The sequence below is a fragment of the Vombatus ursinus genome, unplaced genomic scaffold, assembly GCF_900497805.2.
Source record: "Vombatus ursinus unplaced genomic scaffold, bare-nosed wombat genome assembly UNPS02014894.1, whole genome shotgun sequence".
NCBI lineage: Eukaryota > Metazoa > Chordata > Mammalia > Diprotodontia > Vombatidae > Vombatus > Vombatus ursinus.
In genome coordinates this window covers 3,735,424-3,752,377 of record NW_020954672.1, presented here as the reverse complement: position 1 = coordinate 3,752,377, position 16,954 = coordinate 3,735,424, and the positions used below count along the sequence as shown (strand labels likewise).

Here is a 16,954-nt window from a genome sequence, read left to right as displayed (position 1 = left end):
AATATTTCTTTGCTTAGAAAAACATCAAAAAAATTGATACAAAGAAACCTGATTGTGCTTAACAGGGAAACCATAAAGTATTTAGCTGCTACATTGTTGAACCAAACAGACATAATTACAAAGTAATAGTTTTGTTTAATTTTTTCTTATTTTTGTATTTCAAATGCTGACTAGAGCTGTTAAAAAATTCATCTTTAGGGGCAGAGCCAAGATGGTGGAGTGAAAGCAGTGACTTGCTTCAGCTCTCCCCCAAACCCCTCCAAATACCTGTAAAAAAAATGGCTCTAAACAATTCTAAAGCAGCAGAACCTACAAAAAGACAGAGTGAAACAAATTTCCAGAGGACTGAATCTTGGGCAGCTATGGTGGTTTACAGACTTCTCAACCCAGGAACGCCAAAGACAACTTGGAAGGTCAGTGGGGAAAGTCTGTGACTGCAGTGAGAGAGAGAGGGAAGCTAGGTTTCAGTCGCAAGTCCTGAGCACGGGTTGTGGCTGCCTTCTGAGCTTCCAGCCCACAAACTGAGGGGGAATCAAGTGACTGATCAGAAGGGGATTACAGGGATCTCTTTGCCAGTGCTAAGGCAGGAATCTCTTACTTTGACCATGGTTGGATCTGGGTCACAGTTCTGAGGGGCGGTCCTGGGGCGAGGAGGAGTACTGGTGTGGTGAAGCTTGTTATGGCAGTTGAAACACTTCGCCCCTTATCATAGCACCTAGGAAGAACTGAAAATTTACAGGTCCCTAGAAGTAGCTCTGAAAACAGCTATACAAACCCCCGAAGCTTGGGACAGTACATTCTTCACATTGGAAGCAAACTCTTACCTTAACAAAGAGTTTAAATCTCAAGTAATTGGCTGGGATCATGAGTAAGCAGCGCAAAAAGAGTCAGTCTATATTATCTTACTTTGGTGACAAAGAAGATCAAAACATACAACCAGAACGAGACAACAAAGTCAAAGCTCCTACATCCAAAGCCTCCAAGGTCCCAGGCCTTGGAAAAACTCAAAAGGGATTTTGAGAAGCAAGTAAGAGAAGTAGAGGAAAAACCGGGAAGAGAAGTGAGAGTGATGGCATGAAAAACAAGTCAACAGCTTCCTAAAGGAGACCCAAAAAAATACTGAAGAAAATAACACCTTAAAAAATAGCCTAACCCAAATGGCAAAAGAGGTCCAAAAAGCCAATGAGGAGAAGAATGCCCTAAAAAGTAAAATTGGCCAAATGGAAAAGGAAGTCCAAAAGATTACTGAAGAAAATACTTCCTTAAAAATTAGAATAGAGCAGTTGGAAGCTAGTGACTTTATGAGAATCAAGACACTAAAACAAATCCAAAAGAATGAAAAATTAGAAAACAATGTGAAATATCTCATTGGAAAAACAACTGACCTGGAAAATACATCCAGGAGAGAAAATTTTAAAATTATTGGACTATCTGAAAGCCATGATCAAAAAAAGAGCCTAGACATCATCTTTCAAGAAATTATCAAAGAAAACTGCCCTGATATTTTTGAACCAGAGGGCAAAATAGAAATGGAAAGAATCCACCGATCACCTCCTGAAAGAGATCCCCATAGGAAAACTCCTAGGAATACTGTAGCCAAATTCCAGAGTTCCCGGGTCAAGGAGAAAATATTACAAGCAGCCAGAAAGAAACAATTCAAGTATTGTGGAAACACAATCAGGATAACACAACATTTAGCAGCTTGTACATTAAGGGACCACAGGGCATGGAATATAATACTCTGGAGGACAAAGGAGATAGGATTACAACCAAGAATCACCTACCCAGCAAAACTGAGTATAATCCTGCAGGTAAAAAAACGGTCATTCAGTGAAATAGAGGACTTTCAAGCATTCTTGGTGAAAAGATCAGAGCTGAATAGAAAATCTGACTTTCAAATACAAGACTCAAGTGGAACATGAAGAGGTAAACAGGAAAGAGAAATCATAAGAGACTTATTAAATTTGAACTGTTTACATTCCTGCATAGAAAGATGATATTTGTAACTCATGAGACCTTTGTCAGTATTAGGGTAGCTGGAGGGAAAAATTTATATGTATGCATATATATATATATAGAGAGAGAGAGAGAAAGCGAGACATAGATAGAGGGCACAGGGTGAGTTGAAGATGAAGGGGTCATATCTGGAGAATAAAATTAAGGGGTGAGAGAGGATTATACTAGGAGAAGGAGAAAGGGAGAGGTAGAACCGGATGAACTATCTCACAACAAAACAGAAAAGAAAAGGCTCTTACAGTGGAGGGGAAACAGGGAAGGTGAGAGGGAATGAGTGAATCTTATTCTCATAGGATTTGACTTAAGGAAGAAATAACATACACACTCAATTGGGTATGGAAATCTGTCTTACCCTACAGGAAAAGGGGTGGGAGGGGGAGGGGACAAGAGAGTAGGGGGATGATAGAGAGGAGAGCAGATTGGGAAAGGGGGTAATCAGAAGCATATAGTTCTGAGGAGGGACAGGGTCAAGGGAGGGAATAGAATGAATGGTGGGGGCAGGATAGGATTAAGGGAAATAGAGTTGGTTTTTCACAGCATGTCTACTATGGAGGTGTTCTGCATTCCTGCACATGTACAACCTGTATTGAGTTGCTTGCCTTTTCAATGAGGGTGGGTGGGGAAGGAGGAAGGGAGAAAACTTGGAACCCAAAGTTTTAAAAACACATGTTTAAAAAAAATGTTTTCACATGCAACTGGGAAATGAGAGATACAGGAAATGGGGTAGAGAAATCTATCTGCCCTGTAGGAAAATAGAAGGGGAAGGGGTTAAGAGAAGGGGTGAGAGATAGAAGGGAAGGCAGACTAGGGGAGGGGGTATTCAGAATGCATGCCATCTTGGGGTAGGGGGAGGGAGAGATGGGGTGAAAATTTGGAACTCAAAATCTTGTGAAAGTAACTGTTGAAAACTAAAAATAAATAAATTTACTACTAAAAAAAAGAAAAAAAATTCATCCTTAAATTTGAGGAAAAACTATTCCTCAACAACTACTTGTATACTTTAATTAGAATTGTAAATACAGTCTTATGTTTATAAGCTATATTAGCATATCTTAACTAATTGTGAATTTTGAAATATATTCTTTAGTATTTTGTTAAAAGTGCCATTTTATACTGTTAAATTTTGTAGTACTTGAATTGTAAACTTTTCCCCAAAGTCTTGGTTTTTTTACTTATTACAATGAATACATTATGGATGTTTAAACATTACTTTTCATACTTGAAATAAACATTTATTTAGAAAAAAAAAATAAAAAATAAATGGAGAGACACCAAAACTCTCCAATGATTCCCTGCCACTATGAGGGCAATTCTAATAGAATTCTAAAACTACCTAATGATAAGAGAAGCAGACCCATTTCGAGACTAAATAAAACAGGATCAGGTAAGCCCCAAATAAGTGAGGCTCCCAAAAGGGATTAATCATTTGGGATTGATTACTTGTAGGTCTCAGGGTAGTAGGCAAACCTATCCTTAAGGTCCTGCAGCCTATATGGATCTCACAATAAGGGAGGCAGTCTAAGTCTGTTTAAAAGAAGGAGGAAAAATATAAACATTTCTCAACTAGGAACCAGGATTTTAGGATGCAAAGTCCATCCTTTTCATATTAGCCATAATATCAATACTCATATAGGATACAGTAATAGAGCAGGAATCAGTACTTAAATACTTAATCATACAAAAGTCTTCTCAAAAGGAACTGGTTTGACTTTTAAAGGAAACCCACCAGACAAAAAACAAAACAAAACAAAACTAACTATACAATTACACCTAAAAGAAAGGCCAAAAAATATGTGAATTTTTCTCTAGTGGATCTTGAAACTAGGAAATTTGATAATGAAGGTAATAGGTGGAGAATCTCTCTAGTAGGTTCCCCTAAAATTCACAGGACTCAATATTGATCCCAGATAAGTCCCCACATGTAATATAGACAGATGGCCACCTGATATAAAATGGTTGGCCCATGTGTGGCATGAATAGATAAATATCTTATCTGGCCCACTCTATCTCCAAGGGAAACTTTGACTTCTACTGTTGTGAAGAGTAGGAGGAGCACGATGGCTGTACCATTAGCAGCCTAGTGGAAGAGGGGCTAGCAGGATTCAGGATTTCTAAGCCTGGAAGATCTCGCCTTCACTCTATCATCTCTAAGAAGTGTATTGAAATATAGCTATTAATGACACATCAAATATTTATTTTCTAGGGGTACAATGTTCTTTAAAGTACTTAGAATAACAGCCATGTTTCTTGTTCACTCTAACAGGTAGTTTACTTGCAGTCAGCTTAGCTCTCTCCTACCAAATGCTGGTTGCATGCACAAAACAATCTCAGACATGGAGCAAAAATATTTATCCCAGCAAACAGTAAACAGAAATCAGGGAATTTCAATAATTTAGGGTAGATGATAGGATATACAAGAGTAAAGGAGCTCTTCAACTAAAAAATGAAATACAATTTCAGTTCTACCAAGATGAGAATGTTACCAGGCAAATGGACTTTTAGTAGTTTCTGGGAGTCCAGGTGCCAGAATCAAAGAATATTTTGGAGGGGCCAGCTTCCCCACATGTCCACGGCTCCAAAGAGATCTCTTATCCTCTATTCAAAAACTGATGCTTTGCATTTCTAATCCGTCCCTCTTAAACTCTGCTTCTTTCTCTCCTTAGTCTCTCCATACTTATACACCATCATGGGTGCAGTGGTCTCTCAGCCAATCAAAAATTATGTGTCTCTCCATGTACAAAGCCTGCCAGTGTCACAGGGCCATCCTTCAGGAAATCAACCCAAGCCACCTGATGGCAAAGATGTTATATATATAATATATATATATATTTCTAATATTTATTTATCTCAAGGCCCAGTATGCTGATGATTTGAGGAGGAAAATGACTAGGTGAATATGGCCTTCTCTCCTCACTAGGAGTCTTAGAAAGTAAGACCTGTACCTGATAAAGCTGTATGAGCAGAGGATGAAGTAACAAGAGTTATGGATATATGGACCTGAGGTTCCCTTTTTCATTTCATTGCATTGCTATTGAGAGACTTTCTGGTTGCCAAGCAAGGGATGGGGAGCAGAAAGTCATTAAAATTAGACTGAGGCTTTCTGCTTGTCACATGAGCACAGTTGACTTTGGGACTAGGAATTACTGGGTAGCTCTCTCTCCAGTGACTTGGAGGAGCCAAACATATGATCAGTGCTCCCCAAATCCATGGAACACACAGATCTATACAGCAAAACTCAGTATATCAGAAGTGAATGCTGAGCAGTAGGGGCTGGCAACTATTGAAACTCCTATTATCTGGTGAAATGGCAGGGCAAGTAACTCTCTTCCACCATTTCCTGTGATTTCCTTTGATACAGTCTGAGACCTAGAAGTAAGGTCCCAGACAAATATTCCTGTCCACCTACTCCCTTTCCATAACCTACTGGTGTCAGAGGAGTTTTGGGAGAAGGCTGAAGGCAAAGGAGTAAGTGCAAGAGTTAAGTGTAGCTGCACTTGGTATTTTTCTTTTGTTTTTCCTATGTCTAATAACTATGTGGCCACAGTATGCTGAATGCTTTCATCCTACAAATGTGAGAGGTCACTGGACTCAAAGAGGGTACTGATTCTAGATGCACAGTGGAGGTTCTAGAGTCTTTCCTACTTTGAATATTTCTGAATAATATTCCATATTATCCCCTAGCTAAATGCTAAACCCAGACAATGCTGCTGTTTGAAACCATGTGGCTTGATGAAAGTTGGGAGAGAGGAAAAGAGTTTAGGTATTTGCAGTCTGAATACCTTCTGATGGCTTTTGGGAAGCTTTACACCACATGCACCAAATAGGTACTTAGGTAGTCAATAGACTGGTGACTCAAAGAGAATGATCTCTAGTGGACAACTCAGATATTCAGCTCCTCTGCTGAACAATTAATAGGACAACACACTGCCTTTCTGTAGCTTTAAAGAAGACAACCCATGAGGACATTTGGATTGCTTACACTGCAGTGCCACCCCTTCAGTGCCTCAAGAATCACAAATAGTGGGCTGTATCCCAAAGAGATCATACAAATGGGAAAAGGACCCACATGTACAAAAAATATTTATAGCAGCTCTTTTTGTGGGGGTGAAGAATTGGAAATTGAAAAGATGCCCATCAATTGGGGAATGGCTGAACAAGTTGTGGTATATGAATGTAATGGAATACTACTGTGCTATAAGAAATGATGAACAAGCTGACTTCAGAAAAACCTGGAAAGACTTGTATGGTCTGAAGCTGAGTGAAATGAGCAGAACCAGGAGAACACTGTACACAGTAACAACCATGTTGTGTAATGACTAATATTGATAGACTTAACCTTTCCCAGAAATACAAGGATCTAAGACATCTCCAAAGGCCTCATGATGGAAAATGCTATCCACATCCAAAGAAAGAACTATGGAGTTTGAATGCAGATCGAAGCATACTATTTGCTATTTTTTTTTCTTCTGTTGAGTTTTCTTTCCTCTGTCTGTTGGTTCCTCTTATTGGTTCTAATTCTTACTTACAACATCACTAATATGAAAATATGTTTAATAGGAATGCATATGTATAGCTTATATCAGATTGTGCGCTGTCTTGGGGAGGGTGGTGGGGAGGAAGAGAGAGAAAAATTTTAAACTCAAAAGCATATGGAAGTGATTGCTGATAAATCAAAATAAATTAATTAAAATTTAAAAAAAAGAAATGATGAGCAGGCAGATTTCAGAAAAACCTTGAAAAACTTGTATGGACTGATGCTGAGTGAAGTGAGCAGAACCAGGAGAACACTGTACACAGTAACAGTCACATTGTGCAATGACTAATGTTGATAGACTTAGCCCATCTCCAAAGGTCTCATGATGGAAAATGCTATCAGGGCAGCTAGGTGGCACAATAGATAGAGCACCAGCCCTGAAGTCAGGAGGGCCTGAGTTCAAATCTGGCCTCAGACCAAACACTTGACACTTAATAGCTGTGTGACCCTGGGCAAGTCACTTAACTCCAATTGCCTAAAAATTAAAAAATAAAATTAATAAATAAATAGAAAATGCCATCCACATTCAAAGAACTATGGAGTTTGAATGCAGATTGAAGCATACTATTTGCTATTTTTTTCTTCTGTTTTGCTTTGTTTTCTCTTTCTGGTGGTTCCCCCTATTGGTTCTAATTCTTCCTTACAACAGCACTAATGTGAAAAATATGTTTAATAGGAATGTATACGTATAGCCTATATCAGACAGTGCACTGTCTTAGGGAAGGAAGCAGGAAGGGAGGGGGTGAAAAATTTAAAACTCAAAAGCTTATGGAAGTGATTGTTGATAAATCAAAATAAATTAATTAAAAAAGAATCACAAATAGTCCACAAGCATCATACCTTTGAGAGTAACTGCATCCTTCAAAAAGTGGAGGAACCAAAAAAAAAAAAAGAGAGAGAGAATTCTATTCTGAATCTTATTCTCATCAGTAGAAGATTGATTGCTGGGGTCAAAATGACAAGAACACTTGAGAAGTGACTATTCCATCTTAGAGTTTGCAATATAAAATAAAAGCAAATCTGGAAGTGATCTGACACGCAAACTAGAATTTTTTGAAAGAGATTTCAAATTGCTCAGAGGAAAGATAGATAGGATTCCATGACCCATGGAATGGAATTATCCCATGAAAGTTCTATAATGAAACAAGGGGATATGGGTCTCAAGAACAAAATTCCAAATAAACAAAGAAAAACAATTCCAATGAGAAGGAAAATTCAAAACTTACCAGAAACAGATATAAATACACAGGAAACTTACCAACAAAGAGATTTTTAAAAGACACATGAAGATAAAAGCAAAGGAAGGTATTAGAAAATAAATACAAAAGCATGGCAAAGTTCTATAAGAACAGTGTTCAAGGTAATAAAAATTATAATTAACTGAGACTGACAAAGAAAAGTGCATAAAAAGGGTCTCTTTAAAATTGCTATATTGTGGGGGGCAGAGCCAAGATGGCAGAGTAAAAGCAGTGACTTGCTTGAGCTCTCCCCCAAACCCCTCCAAATACCTATAAAAAATGGCTCTAACAAATTCTACACCAGAGACCCCACAAAAAGACAGAGTGAAACAAATTTCCAGCCCAAGACAACCTGCGGGATGGTTGATTGGAAAGGTCTATTGCACCGGGCTAGGAGAGGAATGCAGTTCAGCATGGGTGCGCAGGCAAAAACCAGGGCTCAGCGAACCTGGAGCAGCCCTCAGAAGACTGAATCACAGGCAGCTGTGGTGGTTTCCAGACTTCTCAACCCACAAACGCCAAAGAAAACTTAGAAGGTCAGTAGGAAAAGTCTGTGACTGCAGTGAGAGAGAAGCTACTTCCTAGCCCTGGGGCAGCGGCTAACTCAGGGGCTCTTGGCCCACAGACAGAGGGGGAATCAAGTGGCTGATCAGAGGGGGATTGCAGGAATCTCTTTGCTGGTGCTGAGGCAGGATTCTCTTGCTTTGCCCATGCTTGGATCTGGGTCACAGTTCTGGGTGGTGGTCCTAGGGCAACGAGGAGGGCTGGTGTGGTGGAGCTTGTAGTGGCAGTGGAGAGGGAATCCTCCTCACAGTTCCAAGGCAGAAAAGAGTGCTTGTGGTTGCTCACAGACCAGAGCTCAGACCAGGAAAGGAGTAAACACCTCACCCTTGATCACACCATCTTGGAAGAACTGAAAACTTACACGTTCCTAGAAGTATCTCTGAAAACAGTTGCACAAAACCCCCAAGGCTTGGGATAGTACATTCTCCACACTGGAAGCAGACCCCTACCTTAACAAAAACTTAAAACTCAAGAAATTGGCTAGGATCATGAGCAAACACACAAAAAAAGTCAGACCATAGAATCTTTCTTTGGTGACAAAGAAGATCAAAACACACAACCAGAAGAAGACAACAAAGTCAAAGCTGCTACGTCCAAAGCCCCTGATTAGTGAACATCTTAAAAAGAAATGGTAATTACATAGAGCCAAGATGGCTTCATCAAGAACAGGTCATTTCAGGCTAACCTAATTTTTTTGGTAGAGTTACTAAGTTGATTAACTAGGGGAATGCTATAGACCAGGGGTGGGGAACCTGTGGCCTTGAGGCTACATGTGGCCCTTTGACCAAACCTGAAGGATTTGTTCTGTGAAATTTGGATTCAGGCCTCAGGTTCTCCACCCCTGCTAGAAACAAACAAATAAAATCTTTGGATTTTGACATCATTGGATCTTTGATCTCATTGATATGAATGTCTTCTCTAGCAATAAAAATTGGAACCCACTCATGTCCATGTCCATGGCAACTAAGTGGTACACTGTATAGAGTGTCAGGCCTAAAGTTAGTAAGACCTGAGTTCAAATCTGGCCTCATTTACTAGCTATGTGACCCTGGGCAAGTCACTTAACCCTGTTTGCCTCAGTTTCCTCACCTGTAAAAAAAAAATGAGCTGGAGAAGGAAATAGTACACCACTCTAGTATCTTTGCCAAGAAAATGTCAAATAGGGCCCGAAGGGTCAGACATGACTGAAATGACTGAACAACATGTCTGACCATCCTATGTGACCTTATGCTGTGCGATCTCATTTTCTCTTGACATCACCAGTATACCACTGGAACATATGGACTGTCTAGTAATTATCCTTCACTGTCATGATTTGACCAACACATCTTTTTTTGATAAAAAATTTTCCCAATGATATCCTTTATTCCAGTTTTTCTTTTACTTACGCATTATAGATTGTTTATCAAAGCTGTTCACTTTTGATATGCTCATTAAAGGTGTTCACCAATGTCATGAAGAAGGACCCGGTTAGAGTCTAAGTTGAAGAGACATTCTCTATAGGATGGTAAGGTCCTCCAGATGTTATTGCTTATGAATGACATCAAGCTGGTTGCATCAAGCTCCAGAACACTGTAGAGCCTACTAGATGAGATCTCTAACCATTCAGAGGAATCTGGTCAGAGAATTATAAAGTTCCTTTAATGGCCCACAACTTTCCTCGGTAACCAAGGCTGATATTTTTAATAAGAATTAAAATATTATATGAGTATTTTTGCATGGTTGAAGGTCATAAGACTATAATCTTCAAAGAATTTGAAATGAGTTGTAGATACAGACTTATTTTAAGAAAGCATTTGCTAAAGTCTCATGCTATTTTCATGTAAAATATGTAGAGATGAGGGAGGGAACACAGTTTCAGGCTTGTCCATGGTCACAAGCTACTAAGTGTCTGAGGGCAGATTTGAACTCGGGTCTTTCTGACGACAGGCCTACTGGTCTATCCACTGAGCCACTAGCCACCTCTAGTTACACAATAGTACAAGTTAGGAGGATTTGGTATTAATTGGAAGGACATTTTCAATATAGAGCTTCAAGGAGCCGTGCTTTGTCTGGCACTGTTAACATTTTCATCAATGCAAATGTGGTTTAAACAATAGGAAAACCATCAACATAATTAATCATATTAAAAACCAAAACATGCCAAACCACATGATCGTCTCAACAGATGCTAACAAAACCTTTGACAAAGTATAGCACTCTTTTATGCTAAAAACTTTATAGAGTATAGGCATAGAGGGACTTTTTTAAAAAAAGATTATATTAAAAGTATCTCTCTAAAACCAAAAGCAACCATCATATGAAATAGAAATACATATAAATGTATACAATACAATAAATACAGGAGTGAATCAAGGATGTCCTTTCTCCCCACTATTATTTAATACTATTCTGGAAATGCTAGCAACATCAATAATATAAGAGAAAGAAATTAGGGGCATAAAGATAGGTAAAGAGGCAATAAAACTATCTCTATTTGCCGGTAATATGATGGGATACTTGGAAAATACTAAGGAAGGAGGAAAGATGCTGAGACAATTAATAGTCTCAGTAAAATTACAAAATAAACTCTCAAAAAATCAACAGCATTTCTATATAATAATTATAAAACCCAAGAGGCATAATAGAAAAAGAAATCCTACCTCAAATACCTATAAATGCATAACATATCTGGGGACTGACCTACTAAAACACACAAAAGATTTATACAGACTCAATTACAAAGCGTTCCTTAAGGAAATAAAGAACAACTTAAATAACTGGAGGAATATTCAGTGCTCATGGCTGAGCCAAGCCAAAGTAATAAGAATGACCATACTAGAAAAAGTAATGTACACTTTAAATACCTGACCAATCAAATTACCAAGGAAATACTTTATAGAACTAAACTTGAAAAAACAATAACAAAATTAATTTGGAAAAACAAAAGATCTAGAATATTAAGGGAAAGTATGAAAAGAAGTAAGGATGAAAAGGAAACAGTACTTCGAGTCTTCAAACGAGTTATCCCTTCTACATCACAACCCTCCCCATCACAGTTTCGACGTATCAGGGCTCAGCATAAGAAATTAACAGGAATGCTGGGGGAGCTTTACAGTAGCCACAAACGATAAGCAAAGGCCAGCGGATGACAAATAAAAATTCTAGAAACTAAAAAATGCATAAAATACATGTATAATATTGTATAATAACAACTTATTTTATCTTTTGTTACCATAATAATTCAGACTTCTTCTCTAGTGTGAAAAGAGGGCCAAAAAATTTTATGTGATTTTCCAGATCTCAGGGATGCTATGCCCCTAACCATGCTATGTGGAAAGGATAACTGCATATTATAAAGCAGTATCATCAAAACTATCTGATATTGGTTAAAAAACACAGAGACAGATCAATGGAACAGATTAGACAAGGGAGAAACAGAAACAATCGAACTAAATAACCCAGTATTTGATAAAGTAGAAAACATAATTTATTTAAGAAAAAACTCTTTATTTGATTAAAATTGCTGGGAAAACTGTAAAGCAGTCAGGCAGAAATTAGGTTTACACCAATACCTTCTGCCATATTCCACAAGACATTCTAAACATGGCCTAAATATTAAAGATCATTAATATAAAAAATTAGAAGAAAATCAGATCACACACTTCCCAGATATGAGTAGGGATATGTTTTTACCCAAACATAGTTCAATTACAAAAGATAAAATAGATAATTTTGATTATATGAAACTGAAAAGTTTCTGCACAGACAAAATTAGTGCACATAGGATAAGAAAGTAAGTGGTCAAATGGGAAAAAAATCTTTGAGTCAAATTTCTCTGATAAGATTTTGGTATCCAGGATATAGAAATAATTAATAAATACATGTAAGACTAATAATAGCTATTCCCAAATTGATAAACGGTTAGAGGATATAAACAAAAAGCTCTCAAAAGAATTGCAAAGTATTCACAACCACATGAAAGAATGCTCCAAATCACTAATAATAAGAGAAATGCAAATCAAAACAATTAGGAGATTTTACCTCACACCCTGAAAATAGGCAAAAAAAGAAAAATAACAAAAAATGGCAAAAGTCAATGTTGGAGGGGGTGTGGAATGATAGACACACTAATACATTGTTGATGAAGTTGTGAAATGGCATAATGTTTTTGGAAAATCATTTGAAATTATACAAATAAAGGGACTAAAACATCCATATCCTTTAAACCAGAGACTCCAGTACTGGACTTATAACCCAAGGAAGTCATTGATAACAAAGTCCCTATATACAACAAAATATTTTTGTGATATCAAAGAATTGGAAACAAAGTAGATGACCATCATTTGGGACCTGGCTAAACAAACTGTGGTACATAAATGTAATGGATTATTACTGTGCTGTAAGAAATGATATGTGATGAATACAAAGAAACATGGAATGAGCTACATGAATTGATGCAGAATAAAATAAGCAATGCCAAGAAAATGACATACACAATAACTATAACAATGTAACTGGAAAAAAACAAACACACATCAGAAAAATCAAAAGTTAACGTAACAGAATTATAAAGATCAAGGAGGACTGAAATGAAGACATATGAGAAGACACCCCCAATCCACCCCTTTGTGGAGGTAAGAGACACACAAGTGTTACACATTGCATGTTTTCAGATTTTTTTCAAATTATTCATAAGTTGTGCTGACTTTTTTTTCTCTTTAAAAATACTATTTGTTTTATGGCTATCGAGAAAAGGGAGAGAGGAAGGGACATAGGAGAGGGAAGAGGAGAGAACTTTGGGATTAACTATGATGATGTAAGAAATAGAAGACATCAATAAAAAAAACTTCTCTTAAAAAAAATAAAAATAAAGTACACTGGCCCCCAAACAGATGCTTAAAAATAAGCTGTCTTCCCAAACTATGCCACTCAGTGTGACCTTAAGGGGAATCACTCTACCTCTTTGCAGCTGCCTCTTCCATGAAAGCAAGGATGATGGGGCTGGCAAACTATAGCCCAAGAGCCAAATGTGGCCCACTGCCTGTTCTTAAATGGCCCCATGTGCTAAGGATGGAAAGCTTTCAGACATACAAAAACAGGCAGCGGGCTAGATACGACGTTCAAGCCATAGTTTGCTAACTTCTGAAATCAAATATAAACCTCTCTGTTTAGCATTTAAAGCTCTTCAAAACCTGGTCCCTTCCTACTTTTTCTGTCTTCTTAGTGTGCTAGGTGGCACAATAGATAGAGCATGGGACTTGGAATTAAGGAGCTCTGAATTCGAATCCTAACTCAGACACTATTAGTTCTATGACCCTAAGCAAGTTACTTAACCTCTCTGTGCCTCAGTTTCCTCATCTGTAAAACAGGTATAAAAAAAGCAAATACAGGGTTGTTGTGAGAATCAAATGTGAGAACATATGTAAAGTGCTGTGTAAACCTTAAAGTACTCTATAAATGCTAGCTATTTTTATTTTTAATTTTTATTTTTTTATTTTTAGGCAATCGGGGTTAAGTAACTTGCCCAGCAGTAAGTGTCAAGTGTTTGGTCTCAGGCCAGATTTGAACTGAGGTCCTCCTGTCTTTAGGACCGGTGCTCTATCCACTGAGCCACCTACTTGCTCCTATTTTTATTTTTAACACATTACTCCCCTCTACTACAGGCCAGCCATACTGGCCTGCTTCCTGTTCCAAACATAGTATCTCCTATCTCCGTGCCTTTACAAGAAAAGTACTTCCCTCCCATCTCTACTTCTTGGAATCCCTGGTATCCTTCAAGACTCAGCTCAAGTGATGAAAACTTAAGGCTTACATATACACATACACACACATACATACACACACACACACACACACACACACACACACACACACACACACCCATACAGTTGCTAGTATTCTCCTTTCCTAAACTACCTTGTATTAATTTTGTATATAATCTATATATGCTTATTATATATATATATATATGTTGCTGCCATCATTGGAATGTAAGTTCCATGAGGTATGTTTTACTTTTATCTTTGTGGCCACATTGCTTAACATAATGCTTAGCACATAGTAAGTGATTAATAAATGCTTATTAGCTGATTGATTTAGACCAGAGATTCTTGACTTTTTTGTGCCCAAAGCTTAGCACAATACCTGACACATAGTAGACACTTAATAAATGTTTATTGATTGACTGATTAATTATAACTACCTTGGCAACCTAGTGAAGCCAATGAACCACTGCTCAGAATGTTTTAAAATGCATAAAATAAAATATATAACATCATTAAGGAAACCAGTTATGTTAAAAACAAAAAAAGACTGTTATCAAAATATTTTAAAAATAAGTTGATGGATGCCAAATTAAGAACTCCTGATTTTAAAAGTTCCCTTTTTTTCCTCATTCAAATCATGAATTTTGTGTCACTGAGAATTTGTTCTTGAGAATTTGGGGTCCAACAGTAGAATTTTACTCCATGAGAGTCTACCTATCCTTTCTCTAAACTGTTTGAAATCTGTTCTTCCAAATCCACAATGCATGCCACATCAAGCCCACATTTCCTCTGTTTCTCTATCACTAACTATTTAAGAGGGTACTTCCCAAGTTTTCTGTTATTTTTACATAAGCAGTTCTTGTTTATAGGTCAAAATTAAGTCCAGAATAGTTCTTCCCTTTCTCGCCTCCTCAACCTTGTGAAGCTCTTACAATCAGTGGCTTGTCTACAATATTGAGTTTTCTGTTTAAGGGTCCATCATGAGTGCCAATCTAAATGATTAAAATTTACAATCTCACAGATGGACTTTTTTTTAATACACCTGAGACTAATTGTTTTCTGTTCCTAAGTGAAAGTATTACTACCTGAATCAAAAACATGTCAGTTACTCACCTTTAGTCACACATTTTTTACAGAAAATATGGCCACAGCTGGTTACAAAGAAATGGGTGCCATCTTTTCGGAAGCATTGATTACAGTGAAACCAATCCATCCTGGAATACAAGTTCAGAAAATACATAAAAAATTAAAAGTCTAATTGCACAGAACACTGTGGTAGGTGATGGGGAAAACAGAAATTTTAGAAAAAGGTCCTTAAGAAACTTACAGTTTAATAGGGAGATAAAGCACTAATACAGGTAGCCATTTTATACAATATCACCTATGAGTATTAGAAAATTATAAAAGAAAGCCTTATGTAAGGTATGAAGAAGTTCATTATATAAAGGATGAGGCAAACCTTCCTGGAAGAGGTAGCCTCAAAGCTGAGATTTACATAATACGTAAGAATCAACAGGCAAACAGAAAGAGGGCTTCAAGGTATAGGAAACAGCCTTAGCCTGAAGTTACCAATAGCTCAGTCTGTTTAGTGAAAAGAGAATTGTGTAGTTTGGTTGGGATATAGACTGCATAAAGTAAAGGTAAGGTTGCAAAAGCACAGAAGCTGAGTTCTGGACAGTCTTTAAATGTGTGAGAAAATGTGAGAACATCCAAAGTGCTAGGCCCTGATCTATACAGGCAGAGCTGTCGTTAGGGTTGATCCAAATGCCTAACAATTTTTACTGGTCCCTTTCATCTCTCAGGTCTATGTTGGTTAATGTCAAAACCTTATGGGGAAATAGGTAACAAAACAGAATAAGGTGGGTCTTTCCCTCACCCACCCCCATAACTATATTGGCAGAACTTAACAAGTAAATTATGAGAAACCTGTCATAAAATAACCAAAATTGTAACTTTTTTTTTTTGGTAAAGTAGTTTGGCTTCTTATTGAAAATTAACTTCCTAAATGAGCGGGGTTAGTCCCCATGTGGAGGTAGCTGCCTTAAGTTCCCAGAAATACAAAACCAGGGTAGGTTACTGGTTTTGAGGCTCCAGGTGGGCCCAAATGCAACTTCGGAAAATAACAATGTTTTAGGAGGGTAAAAAAAGGAAGGGCCCATTTTCTAAGGTGGAGCATCTTCGGCAGTGTCTGTGGTCATCTGCGGTAGGAGACTTGGGATGATTGCTCCCCACCTGAAGGATCTGGCTTGTGAGGCGATGGGGGTCGCCCTTTTCCCTCAACTGGCACTGGCAACCACCCCGAGGCCCGAAAAGGCGGGAAAAACTAGGCGGGCGGAGCCAGAGGTGCGAGAGTCTGTGGGGTCTTCGAAGGAGCCTAAGGAGAGAGAAAAGGAAGAGGAAGTGAAAAGTGAAGGCCCAGTGCGCATGTGCGCAGTGAGGGGCCGGGGAAGCCCCGTGGCTCCGCCTTCTTGTCCTCCCCTCCAATGACGCGCTGGCCAGTTTCCGTCGCTCTCTCACACCCCCAACTCTCTGCTGGCGATGACGTCAGCCCAGGGCTTCAAAGGTGCTGAGCAGTTCTGAACTCAGTCCCCAGGAACGCCAGGGAGAGGACTTTTTTTCTCCTAGTGTGGTGCAGGAGTGTGCTGGAACCACCTCGAACCTGCTCGATTGTTCAATTTTCGGTGTGAGCATTTACACCTAGGAAACCCACAAACGATATAAAATAGAACTAGATTTATTTGTTTTGTTCGTTGTCTCTATTTAAGAAGGTGATGGCGAAAATGGTAAATTTCAAAGTGTGGCCGGCGTTTTAGAGAGCCAGCTGTTAAACATTTACCAGCACACCTCTTATAGGG

General features: G+C 38.2%; 1 protein-coding gene across 3 annotated transcripts in view; it reads right to left on the bottom strand.

The window, feature by feature from the left end:
• RNF212B (ring finger protein 212B) overlaps nt 1–16,477 on the bottom strand; it is a 60,656-nt gene extending 44,179 nt beyond the window's left edge. For all 3 annotated transcript variants that reach the window (XM_027843165.1, XM_027843166.1, XM_027843168.1), the window contains exons 1-2: nt 16,332–16,477; nt 15,213–15,313 (exon numbers count right to left, since the gene is read on the bottom strand). In XM_027843165.1, coding sequence (XP_027698966.1) covers nt 15,213–15,312 — 100 coding nt within the window. In that variant the 5' untranslated portion in view covers nt 15,313; nt 16,332–16,477. The remainder of the gene's footprint in view (nt 1–15,212; nt 15,314–16,331) is intronic.
• Nucleotides 16,478–16,954: the final 477 nt, after the last annotated feature.